The sequence below is a fragment of the Aotus nancymaae genome, unplaced genomic scaffold, assembly GCF_030222135.1.
Source record: "Aotus nancymaae isolate 86718 unplaced genomic scaffold, 86718_ANA_hifiasm-v0.15.2.pri h1tg000108l, whole genome shotgun sequence".
In the NCBI taxonomy this organism is placed as follows: domain Eukaryota; kingdom Metazoa; phylum Chordata; class Mammalia; order Primates; family Aotidae; genus Aotus; species Aotus nancymaae.
This window is the reverse complement of record NW_026988523.1, coordinates 18,430,399-18,447,134: the sequence shown is the minus strand read 5'-3', so window position 1 is coordinate 18,447,134 and position 16,736 is coordinate 18,430,399. Positions and strand designations below refer to the sequence as shown.

Below are 16,736 nucleotides of genomic sequence, written 5' to 3'. Positions count from 1 at the left end.
ATTTATTGTGCAATGGTTTATTTAGACAAATCTTTTAGGTAAGAGTCAACAAACACAGTGACATTCTATTATAATAGAGCTTGATTATCCCTAACGATATTGATTTTATAGTCATGAACCTATTGACTATTGAGCACTGTAGGGGTAGGTTAAAAAAAAAAAAGGCATTTTATTTGTCCACAGAATTGTCACAGTGAAAAGGAGGAAGACAGAAGCACTTTAGTAAAAGACAGACTGTGATAATGGTCATATGTGGATTTTTTTTTTTAGTAGTAACTATTTCTTAGGGATCTCTTTTGTCTCTTCTTTGTCCTAAACAAGCATATCTTATTTTATTGTAGCTGGTTTTATTGCACTTCATATATATTGCATATTTTACAAGTAGGTTTTTTTGTTTTGTTTTTGAGACTGTCACCCAGACTGGAATACAATAGTGTGATCTCCACTCACTGCAACCTCTGCCTCCTGGGTTCAAGTGATTCTCCTGCCTCAGCTTCCCGAGTAGCTGGGATTACAGGCACATGCCACCACACCGTGCTTATTTTTTGTAGTTTTAGTAGAGATGGGTTTCACCATGTTGGCCAGGCTGGTCTCGAACTCTTAACCTCATGATCTACCCACTTCAGCCTCCCAAAGTGCTGGGATTATAGGAATAAGCCACCCCTCCCAGCCAAGTAGAAAGTTTTTGACAACCCTACATCAAGCAAGTGTATCGGTGCAATTTTTCCAATAACCTATGCTCATTTTCTATGTATCACATATTGGTAACTCTTGTAATATTTCAAACTCCCTCATTTTCATTATGTCTATTTTTTTTTACTTGAGACAGAGTCTTACTCTGTCACCCATGCTGGAATGCAGTGGCACAGTCATGGCTCACTGCAGCCTCCACCTCCAAGGCTTAGGCAGACCTCCCACCTCAGCCTCCCAAGTAGCTGAGACTACAGGCAAATGCCAACTACATCCAGCTAATTTTTGTTTGGTGGTGTTGTTTTTGTTTGTTTTTGTAGAAACAAGGTTTCATCATGTTGCCTAGCCTGGTCTCAAACTCTCAGGCTCAAGTGATTTACCCACCAAAGTGCTCAGATTACAGGAATGAGCCACCGTGCCCAGCCTCATTATATCTGTTACAGTGATCTGTGATCAGTGACTTCGATGTTACTATTATAATTTCTGGGGGGCTAAATGAACCATGCCCATATAAGATGGTAAACTTAATTGATAAAATTGTGTATGTTCTGACTACTAAACCAATCAGTCATTTCCCTGTCTTTCCCCCATCCCTATTCTCTGAAACACAATGATATTGTTATTAGGCCACTTGATAACCCTACAATGGCCTCTAAGTGTCCAAGTGAAAGAAACAGTCACATGTCTCTCACTTTAAACCAAAAGCTAGAAATGATTAAGCTAAATGAGGAAGGCATGTTGAAAGACAAGACAGGCTGAAAGCTAAGCCTCTTGCAACAAACAGCCAAGTTGTGAGTGCAAAGAGAAAGTTCTTGAAATAAATTAAAAGTGCTACTCTAGTGAACATATGAATAAGTGAAACAGGCTTATTGTTTGTTTATGTGGAGAAAGTTTGAGTGGTTTAGATAGATCAAACCAGCCACAACATTCCCTTAAGACAAAGTCTAATCCAGAGCAAGGCCCTAACTCTCTTCAATTCTGGGAAGGCTAAGAGAGGTGAGGAAGCAGCAGAAGAAAAGTCTGAAGCTAGCAGAGGTTGGTTCATGGGGTTTAAGGAGAGAAGCTATTTCAATAACATAAAAGTGCAAGGTGAAGCAGCAAGTACTGATGTAAAAGCTGCAGCTAGTTATCCAGAAGATCTAGGTAAGATAACCAATGAAGGTAGCTAAACAATAGATTTTCAATGTGGATGAAAGTTTTCTATTGGAAGATGCCATCTACTTTCATAGCCCGAGAGGAGAAGTCAATGCCTGACTTCAAAGCTTCAAAAGATAGACGGACTCTTGTTTTAGGGGCCAATGCAGCTGGTGACTTTAAGTTGAAGCCAAAGCTCCTTTGCTATTCCAAAAATCCTAGGGCCCTTAAGGATTATGCAAAATCTACTCTGTCCATGCTCTATCAATGAAAAGTAAAGCTTGGATGACAGCACATCTGCTTTTCTCATGTTTTACTGAATATTTTAAGCCCACTGTTGAGACCTACTGCTCAGAAAAAGATTCCTTTCAAAATATTATTCCAAGAGCTCTTATAGAGATGTGCAGAGATTGATGTTTGTTTCGTACTTACTAACACGGTATCCATTCTTCAGCCCATGGATCAAGAAGTAATTTTGACTTTCAAGTTTTATTATTTTAGAAATACATTTTGTAAGGTGACAGCTGCCAAAGATAGTGATTCCTCTGATGGATCTGGACAAAGTACAGTGAAAATATTTTGAAAAAGCTTAATCATTCTAGATGTCATTAAGAACATTTGTGACTCATGGGAATGGGTCATAACATCAACATTAACAGGAGTCTGGAAGAAGTTGATTCCCATCCTCATGAATAATTGAGGGGTTCAAGATTTCAGTGGAAGAAATAACTAGAGATGTGGTAGAATTAGCAAAAGAACCAGAATGTCACTAAAGATGTGACTGAATTGGTGCAATCTCATGATAAAACTTGAAAGAATGAGGAGTTGTTTCTTAATGATGAGCAAAGAAAGTGGTTTCTGGAGACAGAGTCTACTCCTGGCAAAGATGCTGTGAACACTGTTGAAATGACAACAAAGGATTCAGAGTATCACACAAATTTAGTTGAAAAAGGAGCCAAATGGTTTGAGAGGGCTGACTCCAATTCTGAAAGTAGTTCTACTGTCGGTAAAATGCTGTCAAACAGCATCACCTGCTACAGAGAAATCTTTCATGAAGAGTCAATCAATGTGGCAAATGTCATTTTCTTTTTCAAGAAATTGCCATGGTCACCCCAACCTTCAGCAACCACCACCCAAATCAGTCAGAAGCCACCAACATCAAGGCAAAACCTTCCACCATCAAAAAGATTATGACTTGCTGAAAGCTCAGAGGATTGTCACTTTTTTTTTAGCAGTATTTTTAAATTAAGGTATATATGTTGTTATTTAGACATAATGCTATTGTGCACTTATTAGACTATAGTATAAAAATAATTTTATATGCACTGAGAAAACAAAAAAAAATGTGACTTTTGATATTAGCTTAGTTTTGGTGGTCTGGGACCCAGCCCATAGTATCTCTGAGATATGCTTATATTTTCAATCTTCCTTTTTTGACATATACTAAATACGTATAGTTACAAATCTCCTGTGATGACTGCCATCAATTCTTTCTCTCTCTATAAGAATGTGCCACTTCCCCAGTGAGATATGGGCTTCTTTTTCCCCTCCTGTGGAAACTGGGCTGGACCTGTGTTTGCTTTGACCAGTAGAATGCAAAGTGACATTCTGGGACTTCTGAGAAGACCAGGCCTTAAGAGGACTGACAGTTTCCACTTCCTTCATCTCTTGGAATGCTCCCAGTTGGAATTCAATCACCATGCTGTGGGGAGCCAAACTCTCTGGAAAAGTCACGTGAAGGAAAATCAGATAAACTGTCACCATGTGGATGAACTGTCTTGCATATCACAGCCTTTAGATAGTTGAATGCCCCTGCCAACATCACGTGGAGCAGAGCCACCAACCTGAGTCAGCTAAGCTCCATCTATGCAAAGATTGATAAGTTAACAAAATGGTTGGTTTAAGCCACTAAGTTCTGAGGTTGTTTGTTGTGGAGCAAAAGATAACTGAAATAGAAACTGGTCCCTAGAAATAGGGTGGCATTAGGTCAAACCCAAACCTATGTAGCCTCAACTTGGAACTGAACAGGAGATGCAGACAGTGGTGGCTAAAAGATCAATGAGAAAACAGAAAGGCAACACTTACATTTGCAATAATCTGAAAGGTAGAACTAATAAGCTCATGGCAATTGCTAAAGGGAAAATGTAACCTAATAAATTTGTGAATCTGTCTAAGGAGACTTCCAGGCAAACATTGAAAATGCCACCTGACTACTTCTAGCTAGTTATCGTCAGATACGAGAAGAACTAAATAAGAAACTTCAGTTTTGGAGCAAAATTTGTAGAAAATATAAAATGTGCAAAGAAAATATTTGTCCAGCCAGCAAGAGGTTCTCAAGGAATAAATCACCTTGGCAAAGATCAAATTGAGAATTGTTAGTAAAGCATAGAATTAGGATAATTTCGAATCAATGGTGCATCTGTAATACCCTTTAAGGTTTCAGAAATATTTAAACCAGTGCCTCATAGACCTCTTAGATAGACAAAAAGACTTCTAAGAATCTTATGAGCACATTTTGCAGGTCATTCTGCTCGACAGTGAGTATCTAAGACAGTTAAGGGTGCTGTTCCTCAACATCCTCTCAGTTCAAATTAAGAGAGAGGACTGTCTTGAAGAGACGAGTATGGATTTTGTCTAATGGAGTGGATTATAATTCAATTCAAAGGGAACACAAGAGGTTTTAAAATGAGTTACATCAGCTTACACTAAAAAAGACACACACAGTTCAAGCTGGAGACTTCTGGGCCTTCGACCTCCAAAAATCAAGAAGCAGTTTGAGAAGGCTACTCAGCTTCAAACACAAAGCAATTTCTCATGGAAAAAGATGGCTCAGAGTAAAATAAAGATCATACAGGGAAGAGCCAAGAACTAAGAACCACTCTCAAGTAGAGTTAGTCCCTAATTGAAATACATTCTCTGCTCCCAGAATCATGAGGCATAAAACGTGCCCAATTGGAGTTCAGAATTGCTATGAACCATTCACTGCTATGTACCTCTCATTTTTCCTCTTTTTTAAACAAGAGTGTATATTGCCTAACTCACCACTGTAGGCTGGGTGAATATGAAAAAGAAAACTTATCTTTAGTTTAGCACATCTTCCGACTGAGAGAAACTGTAGTAAAGGCACTGCATATGTAACTGAAACTGGTTTAGATGATGAAGTTCTGGGTCTTGAGCTTGAAACTGATGTCATATTGAGATGAAACTTGGTTTCCTGGGAGGTGGTGGGAAAATTTTCCACTGGGAACATAAATTGCTATGGTCAGGGCGTACATTATAACTACCAAAGATTTCTGCCGTCAGTTTCTTTCTTGTTTGTATATGCGTGTCCCCTTCCCATCAAAAAGGGTTTTTTTCCTTCTTTAAGCTAAGCTGGCCCTGTAGATTACTTTGACCAATACGATGCAGTGAAAATAATGTTCTGGGACTTCCAAGCTATGGCCCCAAGAGGACTTAACTTCTGTTTTCCTCTTCTTGAAACGCTTACACTTGGGATGCTGCTTCTTGGATCCCAGCCATAAACAATTACAAGCCCAGCCACCACGACTGGAAGAACTCCAAGTCCCATGGAGAAGCCACATAAACTGAGGTGTGGCAGCTGAATTCCCAGCTGATAGCCACCATTAACTGCCGATCATGTGCTTGAGTATCTTCGATGCTTCAAGCCCAATCAAGCCCCTAGATAACTGCAGCGAAAGTCATCATCGTGTGGAACAAAACCACCCAGCAGATTCCTGTCAACTCACAGAATTATAAGGCCAGTGAAATGGTTGTTATTTTAAGCCAATTAAGTTTGAGGTAGTTTGTTAGTAACAGACGACCCCTCACAATTTATGTTAGTGCCATTAAATGAAATGAAGATCAAGAAACCCATTACCCAAGAATGAAAGTATCACTAATATTGTTTTATGTATTCATGTGCTACACCTTGCCACTGTCCTGAATTTTATGACTTCTTTAAAAGAAAGTTTTATCACAAATATACGTATTTCTACAGAATACAGTTTAGGTTTCCTTCATAGCTTTATAAGAACTGTAGCATACTCTGTGTAGACCTCTGAGACTTGCTTTATCACTTTTCAGATTACTTTATGTTGTTGCATGTAGGTCATTCTCCCTGTTGAATAAAATTACAAAATCCATAATTTATTTTTTGTTGTCAGCGGACATGAGCGGATAAAAACAGGGCTGCCATGAGCATTCTTACACGTGTACTCTTAAGGTACATGTATCCAAGAATTTCTCTAAGGTATTTATGTAGAGGTAGAACAGAAAGGGTATGTGAATGCTTAACTGAAAGTGCCAAATTGCTTTCTGAAGAGCCTATCAATTCAAAATCCTACCTGCAGTGTGAAAGACTGAGGCACATTATCTTTATGGTTATTGTCATATTTCTTAAGTTTTCAATCTATTGAATGTAAAATGTTATGCATTATGGTTTTAATTAGCCAATCACTTATGAGGTTAAACATCTTTTCATGTGTTCAGCCACATCCTCTGAAAATACCTGGTTTGTCTTTTGCATGTTTTTCTATAGGACAATGATAAATAAAAGTGGTGGCTGGGTTCAGTGGCTCATGCCTGTAATCCCAGCACTTTAGGAGGCCAAGGAGGGTGGATCACCTGAGGTCAGGAGTTCAAGGCTAGCCTGGCCAACTTGGTGAAACCTTGTCTCTACTAAAAATATAAAAATTACCCGGGCATAGTGGTGGGTGCCTGTAATCCCAGCTACTCAGGTGGCTGAGGCAAGAGAATCGCTTGAACCTGGGAGGCAGAGGTTGCAGTGAGCCAAGATCTCACCACTGCACTCCAGCCTGGGGGACAGAGCAAGTCTCCATCCCTCCCCCACCCAAAAAAAGTGGTAATATCCATCCTTGTGTTCCTGATTTTAAAGGTATACAACTTATTCATAATGTACTACCTCTTTTAATATGTCAAAGTTTATTAATAGTGCTTTTGACTTTTACATGTGTTAGTGTTATTAGCCAGTAATTTTCTTTTCTCCTACTGAATGCTTCTGATTTTAGTATCAGTAAGTTATATCACCCTCACACAATATGCTGGAAAGTACTCCCTCATTAGCCATTTTTCAAAGAGCTTGTATAAAATGTTGGAATTTACCCCCTTGAAAGAGGGGTAAAACTTACCTGTAAACCTGTGCCAGGTCTTGTCAAAAAGTTAATTATTGTTTACTATTCAACCTATGAATAAGTACATTCAGCTTTTCTATTTCTTCTTGAGCCAATTTAAGTAAATTGCAGTTTTCTAGAGTTTGGTCTATTTTGTCTGTTTTCAAATACATCAGCATTAAGATCCTCCTGGTAGTCACTTTTTCGTGCTTGCTTTATCTATGGATTAGGAATCCTTTTTCAGTCTTCATGTTGTGTCCTGTTTCATCCTGTTCAATTATGCCAGTTTTACCATTTTTGTCATTAAAACAACTTTGATATATGATTCTTTATCATTTTCAAATTCATTGATTTATTCCCTTACCTGTATCTTCTTGCTCCTACATCGCTTTTGCTACTGTTTTTCTAAGTTATACATTTAGTCTTTTCCCTTAATTCAAGCATTTAAAGCCATTTTCCTCATAGTGCCGTTTCCCCTGCAATACCCAATTTAAAAATATATATACTACTTGTAACTAGGTTTTAAGTATTTCCTTTTCTCTGTGAAGATTTCAACATGTAAGATTTTAAAAAAATTAACCTTTATTACTGACCTCTACTTGTTTCTGATTATCCATTTAATACCAATTATTTGATGTTTTGTGACTTGCTTCGTGCTGAAAATACATGGTCAATTTTTGATTATACACAATGTTTAAGAAAAACATTAATTGTTGAACATGTTATTCTAAATGTTTATCGAATCAGTGTTACATTAAAATGCTTTCACTAATTCTTTTTCAATCATTAGTTGTTGAAATCTCCCACTGTTGTTCAATTTGTTGCTTCAGCACTATTGTTGCTTCAGTTCACACATTTTGAGGCTATTTCACATGGTAGATACACACTGAAAATTGTTATATATACCTAGTAAATTAATCCTTTTACTATTTTTAATGGCCTTCTCGATCTTTAATATCATAAATCTATTTTTATTTAGTATCACTAAAGTTACACGAGTTTTTAGTGTTTACCTACTGAATTAAAAAAAATTTTTTTAACTTACAACTACCCATGTCTAATATTTTAGGTGTTTTTAACAGCCTAGTTGGATTTTTAAAAAAATCTGACCAATGCTATCTTTAATTGGGTAATTGTGTATTTATATTTATTTTAATTAGTATTAGATTTGTTACTACTATCTTACTTTCTAACTTCACCCCCTGACCTCCATAATTTCTTCCTTTATTGGTACTAGGTTATTGCATACCTATTCCGTATTTTAAATTTCTTTTCCTTTGGAATGATTCATCCCCCCAACCCTCTTTTTTTTTTTTTTTTTTTTGAGATGGAGTCTCACTCTGTCACCCAGGCTGGAGTGCAGTAGCGCAATCTCGGCTCACTGCAACCTTTGCCTCCCAGGTTCAAGTGATTCTCCCACCTCAGCCTCCAGAGTATCTGGGATTACAGGAGCATGCCATCATGCCCAAATAATTTCTGTTATTTTTTGGTAGAACAGGGTTTCACCATGTTGGCCAGGCTGGTCTCAAACTCCTGACCTCAAGTGATCTGCCCGCCTCAGCCTCTCAAAGTGCTGATTATAGGAGTCAGCCACCGTGCCTGGCCAATCTCCTATCTATTCTTGTGGCAGTTACCCTTGAACTTTGACTACACATATTTATTATAACATAATCAATTTTAATGTTAAAGAGCATCTTAACCAGTTTTCTGAATAAAAGAACTCAGAACACTCTAATTCCAATCACACCCTTCTGCCAGCCAGCAGCTATTGTCCAGTTTTTCAATTATATCCTTATTTAAAAATTCGACATTACTAATGTTGCATAACAATGTTTATTTAGTTTTACAATTGTTTACAATTTCTTATACTTTTCCTTATAATTGTTTTATACAAACAAGTTTAAATTTACATGTTTATCATTTATTTGCTCACTAGTTCTTCAATTTCAGATCACGCTTTAGAATCATTTTCGTTTTTGAAGATCATCCTTTTGTAGTCTTTTTGCTGAAGTTCTGCTGAAGATAATATCTGTTTTTCATCTCAGCATGTGTTTGTTTCAGTTTTCCTTGTAGCAAATTCTAAGCTAATAGTTTTTCTCAGAATTCTACCCTCTTTTGGGTACACTGTTGCTGTTAGGAAGCCTACTAAGTATTTGACTGTCTTCCCTTCATTGATGATCTTTTTCTCCCCATGGTTGCTTTTAAAATCTTGTGTTTGGTATCTTGTCATTTACAACCTTGAGTCTAGGCTTGGATTTTATTTAATTAGATGTTTGGTATATACTGTGCTTTCTTTCTGAATTTATGAATTCATGTTTTTCCAACAAATTTAGAAAACTGTGTTGTCTCTTCAAGTATTGCCTCTCCTTCATTCTCCAAATTCTCTCCTTCTAGTATTCCTAGTCTTTATAATTATTCCCTCCAACTGTCTTAATTTTCTAATGTTTTCTATCTCCTTGTTGCTCATTGGGTAATTTCTTTAGATACAGTTTATAGTTCACTTGTCTCTCCAGCCGAGTCTAATATAATATTCAATATGTCTGAGGGCTTTTTTCTTATTTCAATAAATATTTCTCATTTCAAGTCCTATTTGATTCTTTATCAGATCTGCCTATGGTTCCAACTTCGTTTCTTATCTTGGTGATGAAACCTTGAAGAACTGAGTTCAATGTTTATTTTTTCTGTAGCTCCCTTGTCATGTTAGCTTGTTTCAACTTGTGCCTCTGATCTCTAGTCATAAAATACTACTACTTGATAATAATCTATAGGAGTCTTGGAACTAAATTAGGAATGTTTCTCTCTTGCTTCTGCCAGGAACTAGAGCACTACAAACTGAGGGCCACTCAATCTTCTTTAACTGTCCTGTCTAGGGCAGCATCTCAGGTTCACATCTCTTCATGTTTCTGATTTGAGACAAACTGCATATGGCAGTGTTGCCATTGGTATGTGCCATCCAGACAATCATAGTCCACTTGTATGGTTAATATAGTATTCATGACTCCTACCTTAAAATGTGTTCATTGTTTGTGGCAGAGGAAAGGTAGAAGTATGGTGCTTGAAAGTTCTCCTACTTCCTATGAACCTATTCAAAAGTAGAATTTATTCAGGATCTAGTTGTTTTATAACAGCTAGTCTAACATACTTGCTGGAAGCAAAAATCTTATTTTATATATTAAATATATTTTAAAAATTATGATACAGTAACCTGAGAAAGCACATATTTTATGTCATTTCTTATTAACAGAATCTCTCTGGAAAGGTTCCCTACCCCTTGATCAGAACAAAACTCACAGTATATGGGAACCAAGTGAACATTAGAAAGGTCCTAGAGGATGAACCTATCCGAAGGTGGTTGTCTCATCACTCGGTAGAAATTTCTACTGGTGCCCTATTATTATTAGACGTTGCATCAACATTGACTGTTGAAATTACTATTTTTTTGTTTTTAAAATTTACTTATTTATTTTAGCGACAGGGTCTCATTTTGTCACCCAGGCTGGAGTACAGTGATGCAATCATAGCTTGCTGCAGCCTCAAACTCAAGTGATCCTCCTGATTCAGCCTCCAAGTAGCTGGGACTAGAGGTGCATGCCACCATGTCCAGGTATTTTTTTTTTTTTTGGTAGAAACGGAATGTCATTATATCAACCAGGGTGGTCTCCAACTCCCTCCTAGTCCCAGGTGATCCTCCTGCCTCAGCCTCCCAAAGTGTTGGGATTATAGGTGTGAGCCACCATGCCTGGCCTCTGTTCAAGTTTTAATGTCCTGATTAATATGTGATTCAGATTAGTAAGACTAAAAATCTATGATCATATCCCATCATTTTGAACCTTTTAAAAAATAGATAATAATGATTTGTTACATGCAGCTTCCATCTAGAAGCATAACTTTATTTTTGGAAACGTAGGCCACCTACAATTTAAAGCAGGCTAAACAAGGCAGCTTGTGATTTCATTTTAGTCAGAAACACACCTAATAGGCATCATGGCAGCAGATCTGGCTGCTACTGTTTTAAATATAGGTAGACTGTCAACATCTTTATTGTTCATAATTGTCTGTCAATGTTCTCTGGATGATCAAGAAAATCTTTGTGCCTCACCCTAATCACTGAAGTAATGAAAGGAGATACCAGCAGCAAGGACTGCAACTGTAAATGCTGCAATCACACCTAAAAGTAAAACAAACACAGAACAAATGAATATGGAATGAGCAAAAGAAAGGCTGAACTAATCCTAGGCTCTGAAACGTGGGTAACTGATGGGCCTCAAAAGCAATACACAAACACACAATCATACATACACATACATATGTATGTACTAAAAGGCAGTAACATCTTAAGAGAAAAATATAGCAATGAGTTGAAAAATTAGATTTTGAATGTTGGGCAAAGTATCTCTCTTGCACACATGTGCACTGAGATGTATTTAAGAGAAAAAATAACAAACACTTTAAAGGGCTTATATAATTATTTATATTGGCATACCAGCTGTCTTATGCTACTTAGGTTAAAAAAAAAAGGCAGTTCTCAGTCATTATAATGTAAAGCCACTGTGCAGCTATTGAAAAACTGCAGAAGTTGATGTTTGACCATTATAAAATCTAAGAATTAGTATATCTGAGTTGTAACTTTTATTTTTTCCTGATTATAGTAAGCTAAAGAAAGAAACTGACCATAGTAGTCTAGACAGACAGATACAGACACACACACACATACACACACACACGAAAAACTTAATTAAATTTAATGAATGATAAGAACTACAATTAAATCTTTTGGCTCCTAACTCTCAGTCAGAGGTCTTAATACTTAGTATATTTCAAACTGTTATCTGCTAAACAGCAGTCTTTGTTCAAAAAGTCTGAAAAATGTTACAGTAATTCTGCATTTCTTAGAGACCTTAAAATATAAAATTACATTATAAAATTCTTGACTTGAATTTGACATTTTTTGTCATATGTGTTCACACACATCAAAATCTCCTGCGATAGTAATTCTAGGAATACCGGTTTATAAAGCATTAGCCCTACCATACTAACTGATTCCCAAAACTCTGCATCTTTTTCTTTTAAAAACATTTTAAAAATTAGTAAGATGTGTCATCTTTGAGGGCACTTGGATGACAATGTATGAATTATTAAATCTTCCTATCTCTAGGGCCTGGCACTTTCCATCCATAATACCCAATAAATACTGGCTAAGTCTAGCACTCTTAAGAAAGCAAAACGAAATACAAATAATTTTAAAGTAACAGGAAAACTCAAGTCCAAATATGTTTTCAGTGTTATAAAAGAAATAAAATTAAATACCTATGTTTTGCTGAATTTTCAGTACTATTGTAGTTTTAATTGGCTGTTTTGGTTGTTCATCATCTGTGTTGTCCAATGAAGCTTGACTATTCACAGAGGAACTCACACAAACTGAAAAAGTATAATAATAATAAATTCTACATAAAATAAGGATTAACACTTTAAACTGAGTTTTAAAGAACATTATAAAAAAATCAACAACATTTTCATTCTACTTGTTTTTTATATAATATAACTTATTTGTTCATTATCAACTGTAGGTGAATTAAATTTAATGGAATATATGTCCAATTGACACAGTTTTCAGAACACTTAATGTGGCTTTATCATTGAACTAAACCAGACGGCCACACAGCCAGTTCTGAATAACTTTTAAAAATCATAATTTGTTGGCCAGGTGTGGTGGCTCATGCTTGTAGTCCCAGCACTTTGGGAGGCTGAGGCGGGCGGATTGCCTGAGCTCAGGAGTTCAAGATCAGCCTGGGCAACAGAGTGAAACCCCATCTCTACTAAAATACAAAAAAATTAGCTGGACATGGCGGCATAGATCCAGTTACTCGGGAGGCTGAGGCAGGAGAATTGCTTGAACCTGGGAGGCGGAGGCCGTAGTGAGCTGTGATAGTGCCACTGTACTCCAGCCTGGGTGACAGAGGGAGACTCCATATTAAAAAAAGAAAAAAATTATAATTTGTTTACTATATGGTAGTAAATTTATGCCAAAATTCACAGCAGAGTAAACTTCACTGTTACTTGAGATTAATTTATATCATTCTTTTTGTTGTTGAGACAGAGTTCGGCTCTCTCACCCAGACTGGAGTGCAGTGACACAATCTCGGCTTACTGCAACCTCCGCCTCCCAGGTTCAAGTGATTCTCCTGCCTCAACCTCTGGAGTAGCTGGGATTATAGGCGCCCACCACCATGCCTGGCTAATTTTTGTATTTTCATTTAATTAATTTATTTTTTTGAGACAGAGTCTCATTCTGCTGCGCAGGCTGGAGTGCAATGGCATGATCTCAGCTCACTGCAACCTCCACCTCCCAGGTTCAAGCGATTCTCCTGCCTCAGCCTCCTGAGTAGCTGGGACTACAGACATGTGCCACTACACCCATATAACTTTTGTATTTTTAGTAGAGATGGGGCTTCACCATGTTGGCCAGGCTGGTCCCGAACTCCTGACCTCAGGTGATCCACCCACCTTGGCTACCCAAAGTGCAGGATTACAGGTGTGAGGCACTACGCCTGGCCTAATTTTTGGATTTTTAGTAGAGATGGGATTTTGCCATGTTGGCCAGGCTGGTTTTAAGCCCCTGACTTCAAGTGATCCACCCACCTCAGCCTCCCAAAGTGTTGGGATGACAGGCCTGAGCCACCGTGCCTGGCCTAATTTATATCATTCTTATTAGTGGTTTTAGTGATTAATAATTTCAAATAATTAGGTATTAATAAAATCAGGGACCAGCACATTGTATTACATGGGCCAAATCTGGCTCAAGACCTATTTTTGTAAAGGTCTTAAACTAAACATCTATTTTTATATTTTTAAAAGACTGTTAAAAAAAATGTGAAAAAGCCTTTATGTGGCTCACAAAGCCTAAAATATTTATTTGTACAAAAAAAGTTTGCTGACTCTTTATCTAACTTGAAATTTAAACTGTGATAAAAAATTTGACCTTAAAACCACTTGAATGGCAAGCAAGGCAAGGATACCATCTCACTTTACAATTGAAAAACATAACCTGGGAGGGTGAGTGCATAGCTGACCATCGGGCATTTGACTGATGAGCTGGACACAAGTTTTCTTTCTTCTCCATTATGCTGACAGCAATTTATGCATGTTGGCCTATTCGAATTTATTTAACACTGAATGAAGTGTGTGAACTGATAACATCCTTAGAGACCATGCAGGCCAATAGTTTCCAATTTTTTTTCCCTAGGGCTGAAGAATCCTATGAAACCAAAGAAAATCTGACAGAAAATCCCAGTGTGTAAAATAGATGAAAGCATGCTGGCCAGGCTGAAGCTGGGAGGGATGACTCCTGGAGTCAGACCAGCTCCCTTCTTCCATCCTAGAGGTTACAGTAGAAACCTACTCTATAGAACTCTAGGGAACTAGGTTATGAAAGCAACTATCTTAGATTTATCTCTTTATTTACCTGCCCCCCCCCCGCCAAAGAAAAAGAGAGACAGAGGGAATTCAAGAGTGAGAGACAGTAAATATTACTATTTAAATTCAAAGTAAAATAGCCTATTGTTTGAATTTATGTTTTTATAGACATCTTTGTACTCCAATATACTAGCGCAAGCTCACAAGAATGACATATGAACTTACTGAAATAGGTATCTACGACACCAACATGGAAGAAAAGGAAAAAAAAATTACCTACTTCTCATTCATTTCCCATAAAGTTTATGATTTTCATAAATAATTCCCAGTAAATTATCTTATTAGAATCAAGGGCACCAACATTCTTTTTTCTTTTTCCTCTTCAAGAATATAACTAAAATACTTTAAAAACAACCAACCAAAAAACTCTCCTTTTTTCTATTCTCACATCAAACCAGTTACAAAGAACAACAAATTCTTATGAACTGTCTCTAGGAATATCTAGTCTTCTATATTTCCAGTTTCTAGTTTTCTCAAGGGCTATCATACCTCAGTTCTAGACTATATAAGCCCAGTAATATAAAATGTCTTCCAGCTTCAGTTCATAGGTCTAAAAGTTGAATGGCTAATACAATTCTACATTAAACGAAAACAAAAACAAACTTTGGCTCTGCTATTAGCAAGTATCTCTGCTAAAAAGGGTATTTTTTTTTTTTTTTTTTAAATATTTGGGCCAATAAAATCCTTACATCAGATAACAAAAACAATAGACGGCATGAATTATACCTATTTGCTATAGGAACTTTTTTACTTGAATACTTGCATACAAAGAAAATAAAATTGTTTTAGTTGTCATATTATTTATACATTTAATATTCAATTATTATATATGAAGATCATACTCTAGACGGCTATACTCTGCACAAATAATTTACTTTTATAACAGACATTCCATTGCCCTGCTATTTCTATTTTTAAATCAGTCATACAAAATCATGTGGTTTGATATAAATTTGAGGTAATTTTACTGAAGCAGAATTTTTTCAATAATGAATAAGCCCTTATCACAACAATTTATTTGTCTGTTTATTTTTGGTGGGAGCTTGTAGGACTTTAAATCAAATCTCAGGTACTATTTCATCAATATTTTAATATATGAAATTTAAATGCAAATAACACAGTGACTCAATACAGCATTAGCTCTCAATCATTCCTTAAAGCCAAGTAATTTTAAATTCAGACAAATCAAAAATTGATCATGTTAAGAAAGTAATCTTCATGAACAGCAGCAAAAAAAGAAAACAAGGACCATGGTGAATGCATGCAAAAGTTGCAGATGTGTTCAGATTTCATTCCAAGCTGCTGATAGGTAGTAGGCAGGACTATTCAGAAGCTTAAAATGAAATAGTTAAGACTTGAACTCTTTAGTTGGCTGTGTTCTTCCTATCCCTACATCCTAAATTACTGATGTATCATTATATTCAGGGATGTAGCCATAAAATTATATCTTCGTTATTACTCATTTTTCCTTTTCATCAATGTTTAACCAAATGATAAAAATTAATTTCAGCTCTGTTATTGGCAAAGATGAGGCTCACCAGATTTTAAAGGTGTGACTTCAAATTTTTTAGGTGGTATTGTTGATAAAGAAGTACACTGAGGCCGGGCGCGGTGGCTCAAGCCTGTAATCCCAGCACTTTGGGAGGCCGAGGTGGGTGGATCACGAGGTCGAGAGATCGAGACCATCCCGGTCAACATTGTGAAACCCCGTCTCTATTAATACAAAAAAATTAGCTGGGCACGGTGGCGCGTGCCTGTAATCCCAGCTACTCAGGAGGCTGAGGCAGGAGAATTGCCTGAACCCAGGAGGCGGAGGTTGCGGTGAGCCAAGATCGCGCCATTGCACTCCAGCCTGGGTAACAAGAGCGAGACTCCGTCTCAAAAAAAAAAAAATAAATAAAAATAAAAATAAAAATAAAAAAAATAAATAAATAAATAAAAAAAAGAAGTACACTGAACTTAAGTTAATATCTACTAGCAGATGACTAGCACAGCTAAGAAATTTTAAAGCCATAGTTATCCCTCACCTCAAGTGAGTCATTCTGACAAACTGCTCTTCATCTATTAAGTCATTTAAAAGTATGTTATTTTAAGATACTTACTTGGTAAATATGTATTTTAAACATGGCAACTACTTGGCAACTATACTATAGAACAGAAATAAGTAATAATTAGGTAAATAATACACGTTTAGCATCCCTTATCTGAAATGCTTGGGGACTAGAAGTCTTTTAGATTTCAGTCCTTTTTAAAAAAATTTTGGAATATTTGCATTATACTTACTGTTTGAGCATCCCTAATCTGAAATCC

The 16,736-nt window shown here is 36.6% G+C and overlaps 1 protein-coding gene across 6 annotated transcripts in view; it reads right to left on the bottom strand.

Moving 5' to 3' along the window:
* Positions 1-8,767: 8,767 nt before the first annotated feature.
* The window catches only part of ODR4 (odr-4 GPCR localization factor homolog), a 44,218-nt gene continuing 36,249 nt past the window's right edge, over positions 8,768-16,736 (bottom strand). For 5 of the 6 annotated variants that reach the window (XM_064370728.1, XM_064370726.1, XM_064370729.1 and 2 more), the window contains 2 exons: positions 12,261-12,371; positions 8,768-11,121 (listed from right to left, as the gene is read on the bottom strand). In XM_064370728.1, coding sequence (XP_064226798.1) covers positions 11,054-11,121; positions 12,261-12,371 — 179 coding nt within the window. In that variant the 3' untranslated portion in view covers positions 8,768-11,053. Of the gene's footprint in view, positions 11,122-12,260; positions 12,372-16,736 lie in introns of those variants that run through there. The other variant, XR_010340421.1, reaches the window with a different exon arrangement.